Source organism: Carcharodon carcharias, chromosome 6 (assembly GCF_017639515.1).
Source record: "Carcharodon carcharias isolate sCarCar2 chromosome 6, sCarCar2.pri, whole genome shotgun sequence".
Classification (NCBI taxonomy): domain Eukaryota; kingdom Metazoa; phylum Chordata; class Chondrichthyes; order Lamniformes; family Lamnidae; genus Carcharodon; species Carcharodon carcharias.
Genome location: NC_054472.1, coordinates 154613310 through 154630059, shown reverse-complemented (window position 1 = coordinate 154630059; position 16750 = coordinate 154613310). Strand labels below are relative to the sequence as shown.

General features: G+C 41.5%; 1 protein-coding gene across 1 annotated transcript in view; it reads right to left on the bottom strand.

Moving 5' to 3' along the window:
- The window catches only part of tg (thyroglobulin), a 463025-nt gene that overhangs the window by 299431 nt on the left and 146844 nt on the right, over positions 1-16750 (bottom strand). Inside the window, exons 26-29 of the mRNA XM_041189302.1 lie at positions 14480-14677; positions 11143-11310; positions 3659-3778; positions 2476-2559 (exon numbers count right to left, since the gene is read on the bottom strand). Coding sequence (XP_041045236.1) covers positions 2476-2559; positions 3659-3778; positions 11143-11310; positions 14480-14677 — 570 coding nt within the window. The remainder of the gene's footprint in view (positions 1-2475; positions 2560-3658; positions 3779-11142; positions 11311-14479; positions 14678-16750) is intronic.

Genomic DNA, 16750 nt, shown 5'->3' with positions numbered 1-16750 from the left:
CACCCACAAAGCTGTTAGGAGGGTGATATATTTCCAAGTCAGAATGGTGAGTGGCTTGGAGAGGAACATCCAGGTGGTGGCGTTCCCATGTACCTGCTGCCTTGTCCTTCTTGGGTTTGGAAGGTGCTGCCTAAGGAGGCTTGGTAAGTTCCTGCAGCACATCTTGTAGATGGTACCCACTGTTGCTACTGTTTATCGGTGGTGGAGGGAGTGAATGTTTGTGGAAGGCGTGCCAATCAAGTGAGCTGCTTTGTCCTGGATGGTGTCAAGCTTCTTGAGTGTTGTTGAAACTGCACTCATCTAGGCAAGTGGAGAATATTCCATCACAATCCTGCTTTGTGCCTTGTAGATGGTGGACAGGCTTTGGGGAGTCAGGAGGTGAGTTATTCCTAGTCTCTGTCCTGCTCTTGTAGCCACACTATTTATATGGCTAGTCCAGTTCAGTTTTTGATCAATGACAACACCAGGATGTTGATGGTGGCGGATTCAGTGATGGTAATGCCATTGAATGTCAAAGGGCAATGGTTAGATTCTCTCTTGCTGGGGATGATCACTGCCTGGCACTTGTGTGGCGTGAATGTTACTTGCCACTTGTCAGCCCAAGTTTGGATGTTGTCCAGATTTTGTTGCATATGGACACAGACTGCTTCAGTATCTGAGGAGTCACAAATGGTGTTGAACACTCTACAATCATCAGCGAACATCCCCACTTCTGACCTTATGATGGAAGGAAGATCATTGATGAAGCATCTGAAGATGGTTGGGCCTAAGACACTACCCTGAGGAACTCCTGCAGTGAGATCCTGGAACCGAGCTGATTGACCTCCAACAACTGCAACCATCTTCCTTTAGGCTAGGCATGACTCCAGCCAGCGGAGAGTTTTCCCCTTGGTCTCCATTGAATCCAGTTTTGCTAGGGCTCCTTGATGCCACACACATAGTCAAATGCTGCCTTGCTGTCAAGGGCAGTCACTCTCACCTCACCTTTGGATTTTGTCTCTTTTGTCCATGTTTGAACCAAGGCTGTAATGAGGTCAGAAGCTTAGTGACCCTGGTGGAACCCAAACTGAGTGGCAATGAGCAGGTTATTGCTAAGCAAGTGTCGCTTGATAGCACTGTTGATGACACCTTCCATCACTTTACTGATGAATGAGAGCAGACTGATGGTGCAATAATTGATCAGGTTGGATTTGCCCTGCTTTTTGTGTACAGGACAAACCTGGAGAATTTTCCACATATCTGGGAAGATGCCGGTGTTGAGGCTGTACTGTTACAGCTTAGCTAGGGGCGTGGCAAGTTCTGAAGCACAAGTCTTCAGTAGTATTGCTGGAATATTGTCAGTGACCATAGCCTTTGCAGTGTCCAGTGCATTCAGCCATTTCCGGATATCATGCGGAGCGAATCAAATTGGCTGAAGACTGGCATCTGTAATGCTGGAGACCTCTGGTGAAGGCGAGATGGATCATCCACTTGGTACTTCTGGCTGAATACTGTAGCAAATGCTTCAGCTTTATCTTTTGCAATGATGTGCTAGGCTCCTCCATCATTGAGAATGGAGATATTTGGGGAGCCTCCTCTTCCAGTGGGTTGTTCAATCGCCCATCAACATTCATGACTGGAAATGGCAGGACTGCAAAGTTTAGATCTGATCAGTTCATTATTGAATTATTTAGCTCTGTCCATTACTTACTGCTTATGCTTTTTTGCACGCATGTAGCCCTGTGTTGTAGCTTCACTAGGTTGATGCCTCATTTTTAGGCTTGGTGCTGCTCCTGGCCTCCTGCACTCTTCACTGAACCAGGGCTGATCCCCTGGCTTGGTGGTAATGGTAGCCTGGGGGATACGCCTGGCCATGAGGTTACAGATTATGATTGAGTACAATTCTGCTGCAGATGACGTCCCACAGCACCTCATGGATGCAAGTGTTGAGTTGCTAGATCTGCTCGAAATCTATCCCATTTAACACAGCAGTAGTGCCACACAACACTTATTGTTATCGTATTGACAATAAGTAGGGTATAAGAAATATTTCCATCATTAATGTGCAATTTAAATACGGCTTTCTATATGGATCTGTTCGAAGTCCATCAACATTTTGTGTTGGAGACACAAGAACATGAGTGACTTTTAACTGTCCTCTGAAGTGACTGGCAAGCATTCAGTTGTATCAAACCCCTCACAACAACAAGGGTGGAGAATAAATGCTGACCTTTCTAGCAATGAACAAATCCTGGGAATGAATAGGAACATAAGAAAAATGAGTAGGTTATTTAGCTCCTCGAGCTTGCGCTGTCATCCAATTAGAACATGGTTGAGCTGTACCTCAACTCCATTTACTCACCTTAGCTTCATATCTCTTGCAACCTATACCTAGCAAACATCTGTTTATCTCAGTTTTAAAAGCTCCAGTTGTCTCAGCTATCATCTGAAATTTGTCAGAGAATATGCCATTGTGTGCCTCAGCATTACAAATACCTGGTACAGGTAGTGTCTGTTGATCCTGGGGATCTTCTCCAGTACAATCAGGGGCTGACTTCAGCCGTGTGTTCATGTTGGAATCTGAAAATCATTTAGAAGAATCACTTTAGTTCAAATAACGTTAGATTTTTGGGATAAACTTGCTTGTAAGAAAATCTCATGAACCAAAAAGCCAAGTGATATTATACAAAGCAGCTTGTGTCTCTGGGTGCCAGTGTGTCTTATCACTCCTGTGCCATTATAGCCAACACTGATGCTCCACATGCATCTTATTCTTGGAAAAGTCAAATCACTATGGCTGGCTTTGCTGAGAAACCATCCATTTGCAATATATGGCCTGGAGTTCAGGCCAATGGGTAGCCATGATTCTGAAAACTCAGAAAACTATTGAAATAAGGACGGGACTTCAGAGAAAACCAGGTTTTTTCTGAGATAACCATCTCTCATTCTTTCTATAACAACCATTTACAATCTGGTAATTCATAAGTAAAAGGCCTTCAGGATACTCCTGCATGCCCTGCATTTGGAAAAAAAGCTATGTGTCAATTCTAAATCATGGCAGTCAAACTGACATTTTAATAGATGGACAATCAGGTATAGCACAGGAGGGAACTAACCTCCACATATAAATTCCTGACATGTATTCGTGTGTTGTGGTGCTCTGCACCAGGAATGCTGATTCATGCAAATTTACCTCTTAGTGAGAATAAAACAAAGTTTAGTAGCCATTCCTTTTAAGCTCACTAAGATATTGAAACTAAATAAATAGAAATTGCTTGAAATTCCTGCATGATTTAGTGTATGTGTGGTGTCATGGCATATAGACCAAAGAGGCTAAAAGTTCTATCCCTGGCCTGTAATAACTCAACACACCTCTGGCAGCATGGTGCTGAGGAAGCTATATTTTTTATTGTCACTGAGGGTGGGTAAGCACACAAATAGACTTGATTATGATGACTTCCACAGTGGAATAGCTGTCCAGCACATAATTGCCCAGGAATAGTCACTTGAGGAAGGCACTAAAGAACTGCTTTTATCCTGGAATTGCATCCAATATGTGATCGAAGGGGTTAGTGGTCTGGGATAGAACTGGGTGGTGAAAAAAGATCAATCAGGATGGGTGCAGCAACAATAAATTTAAAGAATACTTATGTACAGTACAACAGAATACAAAGCTTACCCTGCCATAGATAGATCCGCTGGAAACGATTAAAAGATCTCTGAATTTCTTCCTTCACATCTGCAGTCAGTTCAGTTGAGTACTCCGCATCCACGAAACTCTTTGATAAGAGTGCATAAGCTGCATAGAAGTCAAATATCTTTGTTTATTTCAGCTAATCTTTCATTTGGCAGTTAAGTGTTCTTTCATGTGTCCATCCCGCTTGCATTAAAGGCCAACATTCCATTTGCCTTCCTAATTATTTGCTGTGCCTGCATGCCAACCATTTGGAATTCATGTACTAGGACATCCAGATCACTCTGTATCACAACATTCTGCAATCTCTCTCCATTTAAGTAATATTCTGCTTTTCTATTTTTTCTGCCAAAATGGACAACCTCAATTTTCCCAAATAACAATCCAGCTACCAATGCTTTTCCCACTCACTTAACCTATCCATGTCACTTTGCAGACTCTTTCTACTCTCCTCACAACTTGCTTTCCTACCTATCTTTGTATCATCAGCAAGTGTGGCTATAATACCGTCAATCCCTTCATTCAACTCATTAATATGGATCATAAATAATTGAGGCCCCAGCACTGATCCCTGCAGCACCTCACTCATTATAGTTTTAGAACTTGAAAATTATCATTTAACCTGGCTTACAGCATCGGCGGAGAAGAAAAGAGTTGACAATTCGAGTCCGCATGACCCTTCAACAGTCATGAGGACTCGAAACGTCAACTCTTTTCTTCTCCACCGATGCTGCCAGACCTGCTGAGTTTTTCCAGGTAATTCTGTTTTTGTTTTGGATTTCCAGCATCCGCAGTTTTTTGTATTTATCCTGGCTGCCTGTTTCCTTTTAGTTAGCCAATCCTCTATCCATGCTATTATAACATTCCCAACATCACAAGATCATGAAACATAGGAGCAGAAATTAGGCCATTTGGCTCATCGAGTCTGCTCCACCATTCAATCATGGCTGATAAGTTTCTCAACCCCATTCTCCCGCCTTCTCCCTGTAACCTTTGATCCCCTTACCAATCAAGAACCTATCTATCTCAGTCTTAGATACATTCAATGACCTGGCCTCCACAGCCTTCTGTGGCAATGAATTCCATAGATTCACCACTCTCTGGCTAAAGAAGTTTCTCCTCATCTCTGTTCTAAAAGGTTTCCCTTTACTCTGAGGCTGTGCCCTCAGGTCCAAGTCTCTCCTACTAATGGAAACATCTTCCCCACGTCCACTCTATCCAGGCATTTCAGTATTCTGTATGTTTCAATCAGATCCCCCCTCATCCTTCTAAACTCCAGACCCAGAGTCCTCAAACGTTCCTCATATGTTAAGCCTTTCATTCCTGGGATCGTTCTCGTGAACCTCCTCTGGACCCACTCCAGGGCCAGCACATCCTTCCTGAGATACGGGGCCCAAAATTGCTCACAATATTCTAACTGTGGTCTGACCAGAGCCTTATAAAGCCTCAGCAGCACATCCCTGCTTTTATATTCTAGTCCTCTCAAAATAAATGCCAACATTGCACTTGCCTTCCTAACTACTGACTCAACCGCAGGCTAACTTTAAAGGAATCCTGGACTAGGACTCCCAAGTCCCTTTGCACTCCAGATTTCTGAATTCTCTCCCCACATAGAAAATAGTCTATGTCTCTATTCTTCATACCAAAGTGCATGACCTCACACTTCCCCACGTTGTATTCCATCTGCCACTTCTTTGCCCATTCTCCTAACCTGTCCAAATCCTTCTGCAGCCTCCCGCCTCCTCAATACTACCTGTCCCTCCACCTATCTTTGTATCATATGCAAATTTAGCCAGAATGCCCTCAGTTCCTTCATCTAGATCATTAATATATAAAGTGAAAGTTGTGGTCCCAACACTGCAGAACTCCACTAGTCACCAGCCGCCATCCTGAGAAGGACCCCCTTATCCCCACTATTTGCCTCCTGCCAGACAGCCAATCTTCTATCCATGCTAGTACCTTGCCTCTAACACCATGGGCTCTTACCTTACTGAGCAGCCTCCTGTGCGGCACCTTGTCAAAGGCCTTCTGGAAGTCCAAGTAGATAACATCCATTGGCTCTCCTTTGTCTAACCTACTCATTACCTCCTCAAAGAATTCTAACAGATTTGTCAGGCATGACCTCCCCCTGATGAAACCATGCTGACTTTGCCCTATTTTACCATGCACTTCCAAGTATTCTGAAATCTCATCCTTAATAATGAACTCTAAAATCTTACCAATGACTGAGGTCAGGCTAATCGGCCTGTAATTTCCCGTCTTTTGCCTCACTCCCTTCTTAAACTGAGGGGTTACAATAGCAAATTTTCAGTCCTCTGGGACCCTCCCTGACTCCCGTGATTCCTGAAAGATCATCACTAACGCCTCCACTATCTCTTCAGCTATCTCCTTCAGAACTCTGGCATGTAATCCATCTGGTCCAGGTGATTTATCCACCTTCAGACCTTTCAGTTTTCCTAGCACCTTCTTCTTGGTTATGGCCACCATACTCACCTCTGCCTCCCCAACTCTCTTGAACTTTGGGGATGTTATTCATGTCTTCCACCGTGAAGACTGACGCAAAGTACCTCCGCCATTTCTTTGTTCCCCACTACTACTTCTCCAGCATCATTTTCCAGTGGCCCAATGTCTACTTTTGCCTCTCTCTTACCCTTTATATATCTAAAAAAAAATCTTCTTGTAATCTTCTTTTATATTACTGGCTAGTTTACCCTCATATTTAATATTCTCCCTCCTTATTTCTTTTTTAGTTGTCCTCTGTTGGTCTTTGTAGGCTTCCCAATCCCCTGGTTTCCCACTGCTCTTCGCTCTTCATGAGCTCTTATCTAGTGCAGTAACCTTTTAAGCTTCACCTTACTGAATGCCTTTTGTAAATCCAAATATACTACACCTACTGGTACCTTTTTATCCAGCATGCTTGCTACATCCTTAATAATAAATTTGTCAAACACAATTTCCCTTTCACAAACCATGTTGACTCTGCTTGATCTTATTATGATTTTCTGAGTGCCCTGCTATTACCTGCTTAATAATAGATTCTAGCATTTTCCCAATGATACATATTAGGCTAACTTATTGTTTCCCACTTTCTGTCTCCATCCTTTTCTGAATAGAGGTGTTACATCTGCAGTTTTCCAATCTACTGGGACCTTTCAGGATCCAGGAATTGGCTTCTGCCTCAGTCTAGCACGAACCAGCACGCAGTGGTCCTGTTTTGGGCAGTAAACAATTTTCTTGCTGCTATCTGCCTCAGGCTTCCATTCCTCCTACAGTCCACATATACCCTTTTAAAACACATGCTGTATTCAACTATACGCATTGATTCGCCCCATCTGTTGAAGTGTAATATGTCTTTGGTCCTTTGTTGCAAAATGGAATTGAAGTACAAATCAGCCATGGTCTAACTGAATGGTGGAGAAGCTTGAAGTGTGTACAGCCTGCTCCTGTTCCTATGTTCAACTATATTTCTCAAAAATGCCATTATGCTGGATTGGATTGGGACACAGGTTCCAAAGCTGCTGACCCCTTGTATCACCCAGTCTGTCCAAAAGAGAATGAAGCTTTACCATCTTACATAAGCAAATCTGTAGCAGCATTGGTGGTAGAAGCTATAGTTGATGTTGGAAAATCCTATTGGAGCTGCTGGCCCAAAGCCTATAGATCTTAAAGGTTGATGCCCGGTCAAAGAGAAACATACAAAAGATTTGGGCCTCGCTGTTGCAATGAATGGCAAGGATCCAGCTTTAAAAATGAAATTGTGCCACACGAGTTTATCAAACTGTGCAGTCTCTTCAATGCAAAAATAATGAATTAGGTCTACATGTTATTCTATTTGAGGATGTTTATTGTATCCGTTTAATTGAATGTCATTCAGTTATTAGACGTTAAGCAGGACTTGTTATTAATATAAATTCACAGATTGTTTAAATTCTTTGAGAGCCGTTCACCAGTGTAGATTTGTTTTACTGAACAGTTTGAGTTAATGCAGAATGATTCTGGCCCTGTATCGAAACAAGCTGTTCAGCATAACTGGGGCCTGAAGAGGGGCCAGGTCACTTATAGTCCAATAGTGTGAGAACATGTTTGAGAGCCTCATATCTTTTCATGCTTATACTACAATTTAACTACAATGTTGTGAAGAGAACTTTGAACTTCAAATTACAAATCCTTACCATTGATTCTATTCCCCTTCCAACAATTGACTCAGGATGATCCAGTCAATGTTAAGAACTTTACATCCTTACCTTACATTTTGGGCTAAACTTCTGCTCTCGAGTCAGAAGCACAGAGACAGTAAAATTCCTGACTCCACAAACCCCACTCAGGAGAAAGCACCCTGGACATTCTAATTTTTATTCTGGGGAGGAGTGAGTGGGCGGGGGGTGGGGGGGGTTGTGGTTTGGGGAATAGGTGCTGACTGGATTCAGGCCTGGTGTCCCGAAAAGAATTTGGAGACAGCCAAAGGGACTAGCGGTTGGGGAAGCAGGCTGTGTGAAAGGCCCACCTCAGTGCTCCGGGGCTTGTCAGGAAAAGAATAATAAAAAAAAATCCCTCTAGCCCTCAGCTTTCACACACCCTCACCCTCCCACATGCTCCCCATGCTCCATCCATGCCAACCCATGCTGCCTCATACCCCCTACCCACTGCCCCCCACCATGGGCCCACATATCCCCATGCCAACTCATGCCTCCACCCGCTCCCCATAGTCCTTTATATCCACTATTCCAACTTAGTGCCATGTCATGCAAAGCCATGCCCCCCCCACCCACCATCCTTTGCTCTTATACCTACCATGCCAATTCACCCAGTATCCACTATAGGCAGATCTCAAGACCCATGCGAAGATTAAATAAAATAAAGTTCCAAATGTCTATCGCAGACTTTCTTTAAAAAAACACTTTCATTCATAAAAACCCATTTGCTATATTTACATTCCTTCAACTACATTATCCCGTACAACAACAAACATTTCATTTGTAATCCCATATGAAAGCAAGCACCAGAATTCAAAGTCCCACATCAAACAGTCCATAACCACTTGGTGCTGTCAATCAAACTGTGAAATGGCAGGCACGCTATTGTGATGTGAAATCAGTCATGCAGCACTAATCCAGTAATGGTAGCCCAGGTTCATGTCAACAGACAGACTGAAATAGTAAGCATCGTCTTTTTAACACTCCAGACAGTTTTTCTTTCAAAGAATTAAAGGGCAGAAATTTTAAATGCCTTGGCAGCTTGCTTTGGCAGTTGTTTCTGACAGTCTCTTGACAGTTCATCTTGACATTTTTGATAATTGTTTTTGACAGTTCCAATGAGCTTATCTACATTTTACATAAATTCATGTCGACTTTTCACAATACCAAAGGGTACCTGACCTTCCCCAAAGGGCTCCTGACCTTCCCCAAAGGTGTTCTAGGGCCATATCCAAAGGGGTACCTTCCCTTTCTGAAAGGTACCCAGTTTATCCAAACAACTCCACAAATTTCAGACCTGCTCTTATCAGATGCAATCTCCACATGTTGGGTTTCAGACATCTCTCACAGCAAATCACACGAGTGGAGTCAGATGCTGATTTCTATGGGCAGCTGCTCTTGTAAAATGTGCAAGCATGAAATGTGACTCAACCCCATTCCTGCCCCTGGAAAAATTGTAGGAGACATGTTCAGGGTGGGACTTCCAATTTTTGGGCTCGTCTGCCATTTTCACAATGAAGGAGGGGCCCATTGTTGTTGCATAGTTCCAGGCCTAATTATCTATTACAGATTTAATTTTTTAAAAAAACATTTTCGTTCATAAAAACCCATTCAATACATTAAAATTCCTTCGACTACTTAATCCCTTATAAAAGAAAATGTTTCATTCAAGTAATTAATCCATTTCAAAAATATGCATTTGTATTCATAGCCCCACATCAAAGACTTTATTACCACTTGGAGCTATCAATCAAATGGTGAACTGACAGATGCCCCACAGTGATAACAATAGGTTGTGGAATCAGTAATGCAGCACAAATCCTGTAATGATAACCTTCAGGCGTATTTCATCAGAAGGAGTGAAATTACAAGGGCTTTTTTTTAAAACTGAAGACCGGTTTGTTTTAATTTAAAGTGCAAGAGATTTAAATGCTTCAAAAGCTTGACAGTTCCATAAAGCTTATCCACTTTTTATGCACATTCACACCTACCAATTCCAAAGAGCACCTTAACTCTCCCAAACTGCACATTACATCTCCCAAAGGGGTACCTATTCTCCAAATAACTTTGGCAGCTTTAGGCATCTTCCTCAAAGGTTTAAAGCCCACGAATTGTGTTTTGGACATCCCACTAATGAAAATGGGCTTAAGGAAGTTGCACTTTTCAATGAGTAACTGCGTCTGTGAACCATGGATGTACAAACTAGAACCCGCCCTCAATCACCCCCTGGTGAAAATGGTGGATGTGGGATTCGCGGCTGGGGTATCTTGAAATTGGGCACTGGCACCATTTTAGCTAAGCCAGAGATCATTTCTATCCCTGAAAAATTCAGGCCTTTCTCCATCACCGGGACTTCTAATTTCCATCTCTGTAGCTTTGGATGCTTCCACCACAATTGCAACCCCATTATTGCTGAAAATCTCATCCACACTTTCATCATCTCTGGACTCAATTTCCCCAAAGTCCTTCCTTGTTATCCTCCTATTCTCCGCCCTGTATAAACCCTAACTTATTCACAACTCATTTGTTTACATTCTGTCCCACACTAGGTCCTACTTGTCCACGTCCTTACGCCCAATGGCATAACATTAGCCTACGGTTTCCAAAATATTGATGAAAAGAAAACTGCCACAAAATCGGGCTCCATTCTGAGGAAAGGTTATTGGCCTGACACATTAACTCTGTTTCTCTCTGCACAGATATTGCCTGACCAGTCCAAGTATTTCCAGCATTTTCTGTATTTCTTTCAGACTTCCAACATCTGCAGTATTTTGCTTTTGCATTAGTGTTCACTCCTCAAAGGTCTGGCTCTCAGGTTAGACTATGCCCCCTAGTCTTAGACTACCCAACCAGAGGAAATAGGATAGATAGCGAAACACTATCTGTCCTTCCCCTCTCCAGTAATTTTGCAACCACTTCAATCAGATTTTTCAGCCATGATCTACATTTTACAAATCCACACTTGCTCTCTTTGATGAGCAGAAAATTTTCAAGGTGCTTAAGTCACTCTGTCCATAATTACAGACCAGTAATTTTCTAACAATAGATTTTAGGCTGACTGGTCCATAGTTCCCTGGTTTCCCTCTCCCACTGTTCTTAAATAGCCCAGTGACATTTACAATTTTCCAATCTAAAGGAAAAGTTCCCAAATCAAGTCAATTTTGGGAAGTTATAGTTATGCCATCTGCAATTTTCTGACCTACTTCCTTTAAGACTGACCACTGTTGTATTATTGCTGGATCAGGAACTATCCATGCCCAAAAACTGTTTGCTTACAGCCAATGAAGTCCAGTCCTCCAAAGCTGAACGTGAATGTTTTCTTCTCTGTGTTGGACTTCACACCTCTGCAAACACCCTCTCCACCAAGCAGTGATATTGCCTGCCAGTCATTATCGTTGCAAAGCAGAACATCTGGATAACCGATCAGACCACAGAGGAGAGTACCTGAAAACAAACACAGGTGCACAAGTAAGTGTCATTGGTGCCCTTACTGTCCCAGTCAATTCCTTGCAATGTATTGGCAAAATAGGTATCAATTGATGGGTGAAAGATAAGATTAGAGAAAGGCATACATGAAGTGTGTGTAGAGGAGCACTACCTTCAGGGAGCTCTTCTGTGACATTGTAGTCTCAATTCCTACCATTAGGTGTGTTAATTTCGACACAGAAATAAAAATATATTGAAGCTAAGACATGGAAACAGGCCATTCAGGCTAAACTAGTCCTATATTCCTTTGGGAGAAGCATCTTTGAAGTTCAAAGACTATAATGACAGAAAATTAAATTTTATGCTTCAAATACAATTTAACAAAAAGGTGTGGATCACTATATTAATTGAATTATTACAAATTGTATTTTTGGTGAGAAATTACCGCATGTAATGTTATAAATTAAAGTACTGTATTTAATTGAGCTGTTTTTCCATTCAAAAACTTACTTCAAATTTTCAGGATAAAGATTATTCCATGAATTTATAGAACCTTTAACCAGAGGAGGCCAATAAGCTCATAATTACCTTGCTGTGTTTTTGTAAGCAATCCAATTATAATCTCACTTTCCCCCACTCCTTTCCCCATAGCCTGGCAATTTTTTCCTATTCAAGTATTTGTCTAATTTCCTTTTGAAAGTTATAATTGAATCTACTTCCATCGCCCTTTCATACAGTGCATTCCAGAGCACAGCAACTCAGAATCAGAGTCACAGAATGGTTGTAGCACAGAAGGAGGCCATTTGGCTCGGTCATGTCTCCAGTACCTCTCCATCATTGCCTGTCCTTCTCCCAGCTGTAGCCCTGCACATTCTTCCTTAACAGATAACAATCCAATTCCCTCTCGGATGCCTCAATTGATCCTGCCTCCAGCACAGGCAGTGCATTCCAGATCCTAGCCACTTGTAAGTTTTTCCTTATGTCGCCATTGCTCCTTTTGCCAATTACCTTAAATCTGTAGCCTCTTGTTCACAATCCTTCCACCAATGGGAACACAAAAAACATTAAAAAGCCTCATATTCCATCTGGTTCTTTTCCCAACTGTGGGACAATATATCCAGTGTCATTGGCAGATGAGAGGAGAAAATTGGGAAAAAGAAAACTATTTCAAAACCTTCAGGTATTTTCAAAAATGCAACCCTCAGACCAAATCAAAGTGCATAATGTTGTGGCAATGGGCACAAATCTGTGGTTTCAACTGACATCACCTAGAAATGAAGTGTCATCATCCTGAAATGTTAACTGTGTTCCTCTCCGCACAGATGCTGCTAGACCTGTTGAGCACTTCAAACATCTGTTAGTTGTATTTCACCTAGAAATAGACTGACAAGCCATCCATATCATTGTTTTATGAGGGCTGTTGCTATGCACAGCTGGTTACCATATGAAGTGCCAATAGAATAGGATAGAGCAATGTATGAAGCATATGGAGATGTTCAGGCAACATGGTAAGGTGTTATATATGTGTTGCATATTGTCATGAAAGTACAATAATTCTCACAATATTATTGTGCTTTATTGTAAAAGTAGATTAATAGTGGGGTTTGGATTGTGTGTGTGTGTGTGTGTGTGTGTGTGTTTTAATTGAACTGGAGGCAGCTGGTCTGGAAGCTTTGAATCGTCAAAATAAGCTAGGTATGAAATGCTATATACGTAAACATAGCTAAAGTATTAGAATGTGAGGTGAGGAGAATTTGCATTTTTAGATAAATCAGGGTCATTTGAATTTCAAAGAGATGGCAGGATGTTACACCTAGCCAGAGAAACTAGGCCAAGCAGTGTGGTTATTTTTCTCAAAGGTCACTGACACTATTAGCACGATGAATAGATTTATATTATGAGAAAAGTAAAGTTCCAAAGATTCGTGGGAACAATGGAATTTGCGTTAAAAGGGAGAAAAATGTATAAAGGGAAATGAGGCTATGTGTCAGGGAAGGCATTGTAAGATCTACCAGAGGTTTGTGCATTAAACTGCTGTCTACAGAAACCGAAGCTGGGAAAAGCTACTTTGAATTCTACTGTCCAGGGTATTGTGTTGGCTTGCTGCCTTAACAGGGGTGTAACTGGAAGCCAGATTAAATGGGGGTATTAGGAGTTATTATAGTGGTAATTTGTAGATCTATATATGCACTTGAAATCTTTTCTTTTCTTAATAAATGTTTAATTTAGTCTCTAAAAAATCTCTGAAGTCATGGTACGCTTATTACTTCTGAATTCAGGGCATTCATCTCGAAATAAATACAAATTGCAAAAACATTGTGATTAAGTTTCCCTTGTGGATTTGATCCACCTGGCACACATCATCTGCTGCTTTATTAACACATACTGTATATATTATACATACCCTTTCTTCAGTTAATCTCTAAACAAAACTAAACTACCAAAAACATTTCCTTCTTTGATACATTTTTTTAAAGAACATAACAGAAATCAGTTGCTGTTTCAAGAATTTTTCTCACAATTTCTTGTGGCTGAATCACACTCATTTAGACCATGACAAATTGCTTCCATGACCTGGGGCCCAGCATAATATGCATAGTTCTTAAGCATGATGATGCATTTTATTAACATGGCTGAATTTTCCTGCCAGGAACAGACTGTAACTTATTCCTATAACCTAGTGATTTACAGCTCTACATGCAGTGCAAAGCTCCCAAAAGTATTGCAGTAAGTAAAAAAACTAGGCTACCTCTTGAACTGATATGGAATTCCCTGTAACAGTATACTATCTGGCATATACCTCTCTGTTTCAAATGTACTATCATTCTACAATGAGCCCACCCAGCCCAGAAGTTCTTCCCTAATGTAGTACCCAGTCCAGGGGATCTCCCCTATGTAATGTAGTGCTCACTATTTAAGCTGTCTTCATATAATGAATTACTCAGTTCAAGGGATCTCCCCTATGTAATGTAATACCCAGTCCAGCATATCTCCCTTGTGTAATGCAGTACTTGATACAGAAGCTCTTTCTTATATAATGTATTATTCCATTCAGAGGCTCTCCTACACATTGTAACACATCACACTGGTGACTGCTGCAAAATGAAATTACATGAAAAGTGCTTTCTGAGGCATGTGATGAAGTCCCATACATAGGCAACTCTTTCTTATTCAAGATTTGTTGTACCTCCGTCAATTGTTATCTGGCTCAACATGAAGCCATCACAGCAATGCTCCTTGCCACAGGTCTGTCTGCAGAAATGATGTACATCTGTTAAGCTTGAACCACCTGCAGAAAAAGCCATTGCCTGGTACACGCCTGTAATCACATTGCGAAAATCTGTCCGCATGAAGGTCTTGCGAAATGATGTGGTGAATTCATGACCTGGAGAAAATTAAGATACGTAGAGTCATAAGATCTAATAGTACGGAAAGAGTGCATTTGGCTGATGGTGCTTATTCCAACACATTGAAAGAAATATCCAATTAGTCCCACTCCCCTGCTCTTTCCACTCAGCCCTGAAAAATTTCCTTTTCTAGTATTTATCCAATTCCCTTTTGAAAGCTACTATAGTGAATCTGCTTTCACCAGCCTTTCAGGCAGTACTTTGCAGATCATAACATAACATGTACAGTTTAAGGCAAGATCATTTGACCCATTATACCTGTGTATGCCCATAATCTAACACAGGAGAAGTAAACACTGGAGGAAGATAATTCTTGTTCAGGTTGTTATGAGGAGAAATTATAGTCAGGAATATGACTGAATTCTTCAAATGAAGTTTCTCGCGGTCTAATAGAGACCCATCATTTTCTCTTAGGAGGCTAATGGTGTTGAAGAATGGCTTGCATCTTGGGTCTGCAACCTCAGACCAAACTGAGAACAAATTTCATGCCATGAAACCTTATATGACAGTGACCATGCAACAATGTGTGTACATTCTCCCAGATAGGTTTGATGTTACAGCTCCCTCTTGAAATGTTGGGAGGTGCTCCCACACATAAGCTTTGCCTCACCAGCAGTGTCACCTCAGCAGGTGTGAAAGGGAGGAAGGATAAAAAGGCTAAGCAGCCAAAATCAGACATTTTTATTTCAATAATTTCTCATTTAATGTTCTTATATTAAACATACAAACTGGAGCTCTGCTTGTGCTCTCCATATATTTTCTTTCCGAGATAATGTGAAAAATCAGTGGTAACATTTCTAAAAGAAAACTGCAGAATTCTTGAAGGGTTCTGCAAAATCCCCAGTTAGCAAGCTGTCATATTCGACATGCTATATTTCTATAATGGGTGTAACAGTGGTTGATATAGTGTTTGACCACATCCTCGAGTGTTCATTTCTAAAAGCCTTACTGCAGTTCAGGTATAAAATGACATGTTGCCAAAATTCTTCCAAATACCAGCTTTAGCTCATTTTTATTAGATTTGCTAAAATACCATCAATGGAAATTTCTCTGTTCGAGGGCAATTAGAGGTGGACAACAAATTAAGTAGCACACGAAGGCTGCAAAATTGGTCTCAGTAGCACTGGTAGTTTTGGACCTTTGGTAGCTATTTCAGTACAAAATGAACTGACAATTCTTGGAACATATTACCACGCACTTCAGAAATCAATCAGACTGCCATTCTCAGGGGGATTGGTCATGAGAGCAATTGCCATGCAGCTAAACCAATCAAAGGCTGACAATCGAGTGGCTTAGAGGGGTTGAGTACAAGACTGTTACCCAGAACCACTAATCAAGGTGGCACTGTCAGGAGTGAGACCATCAACAGGAGAGGTCCCACTGGAAGCACATTGGTCCTAGTCAGATCAGATCAAATTGGCCTGCAGTCAACCTAGCCTGACTAACTAACGGAGAAACAGTATGTTTTAAATCATTCTGTATTGTTTACAAGTTTAAGCTTTTGGTAATAAAGCTGTTGGATTTGTGGTGAAATTGTGTCAGTTGTGATTTTCAATCTCTCAGATGTTACATGCTCCAGCTCACTTCCGGTGTGGCCCATGCCGAATGCCATCTTGGTGACTGTGTTAGCCTGGTTCTGCATAGGTCACAGACCTGAGGTCATTGCTTCTTCCACGCTGGAAAGGAGGGGCCCCAAGCTCTGCACAAAGCCCTGAGGCAAGTTTGAGCTGGACTCTTCCAAGCTCCTTGACATTGACAGCATAATTTCTAACAGGCCTGTCAAGGCACCAAGTGTTTTTGTGTGCATGGCCATCAGCCTTTTTCTATATGCCATAGAAGTCCTTGAAGTCCATCAAAATCTACTTCAGGGGAGATGGTGGTGTAATGGTAATGTCACTGGACTAATAATGCATAGATCCAGGCTAATGCTCAGGAGACATGGGCTCGAATGCCACAATGGCAGTCAGTGGAATGTAAATTCAATTAATAAAAAACAAAAACTAGTTTCAGTAATGATCACCATGGGCTGAATCTTCCCCTCGTTGGGGGTT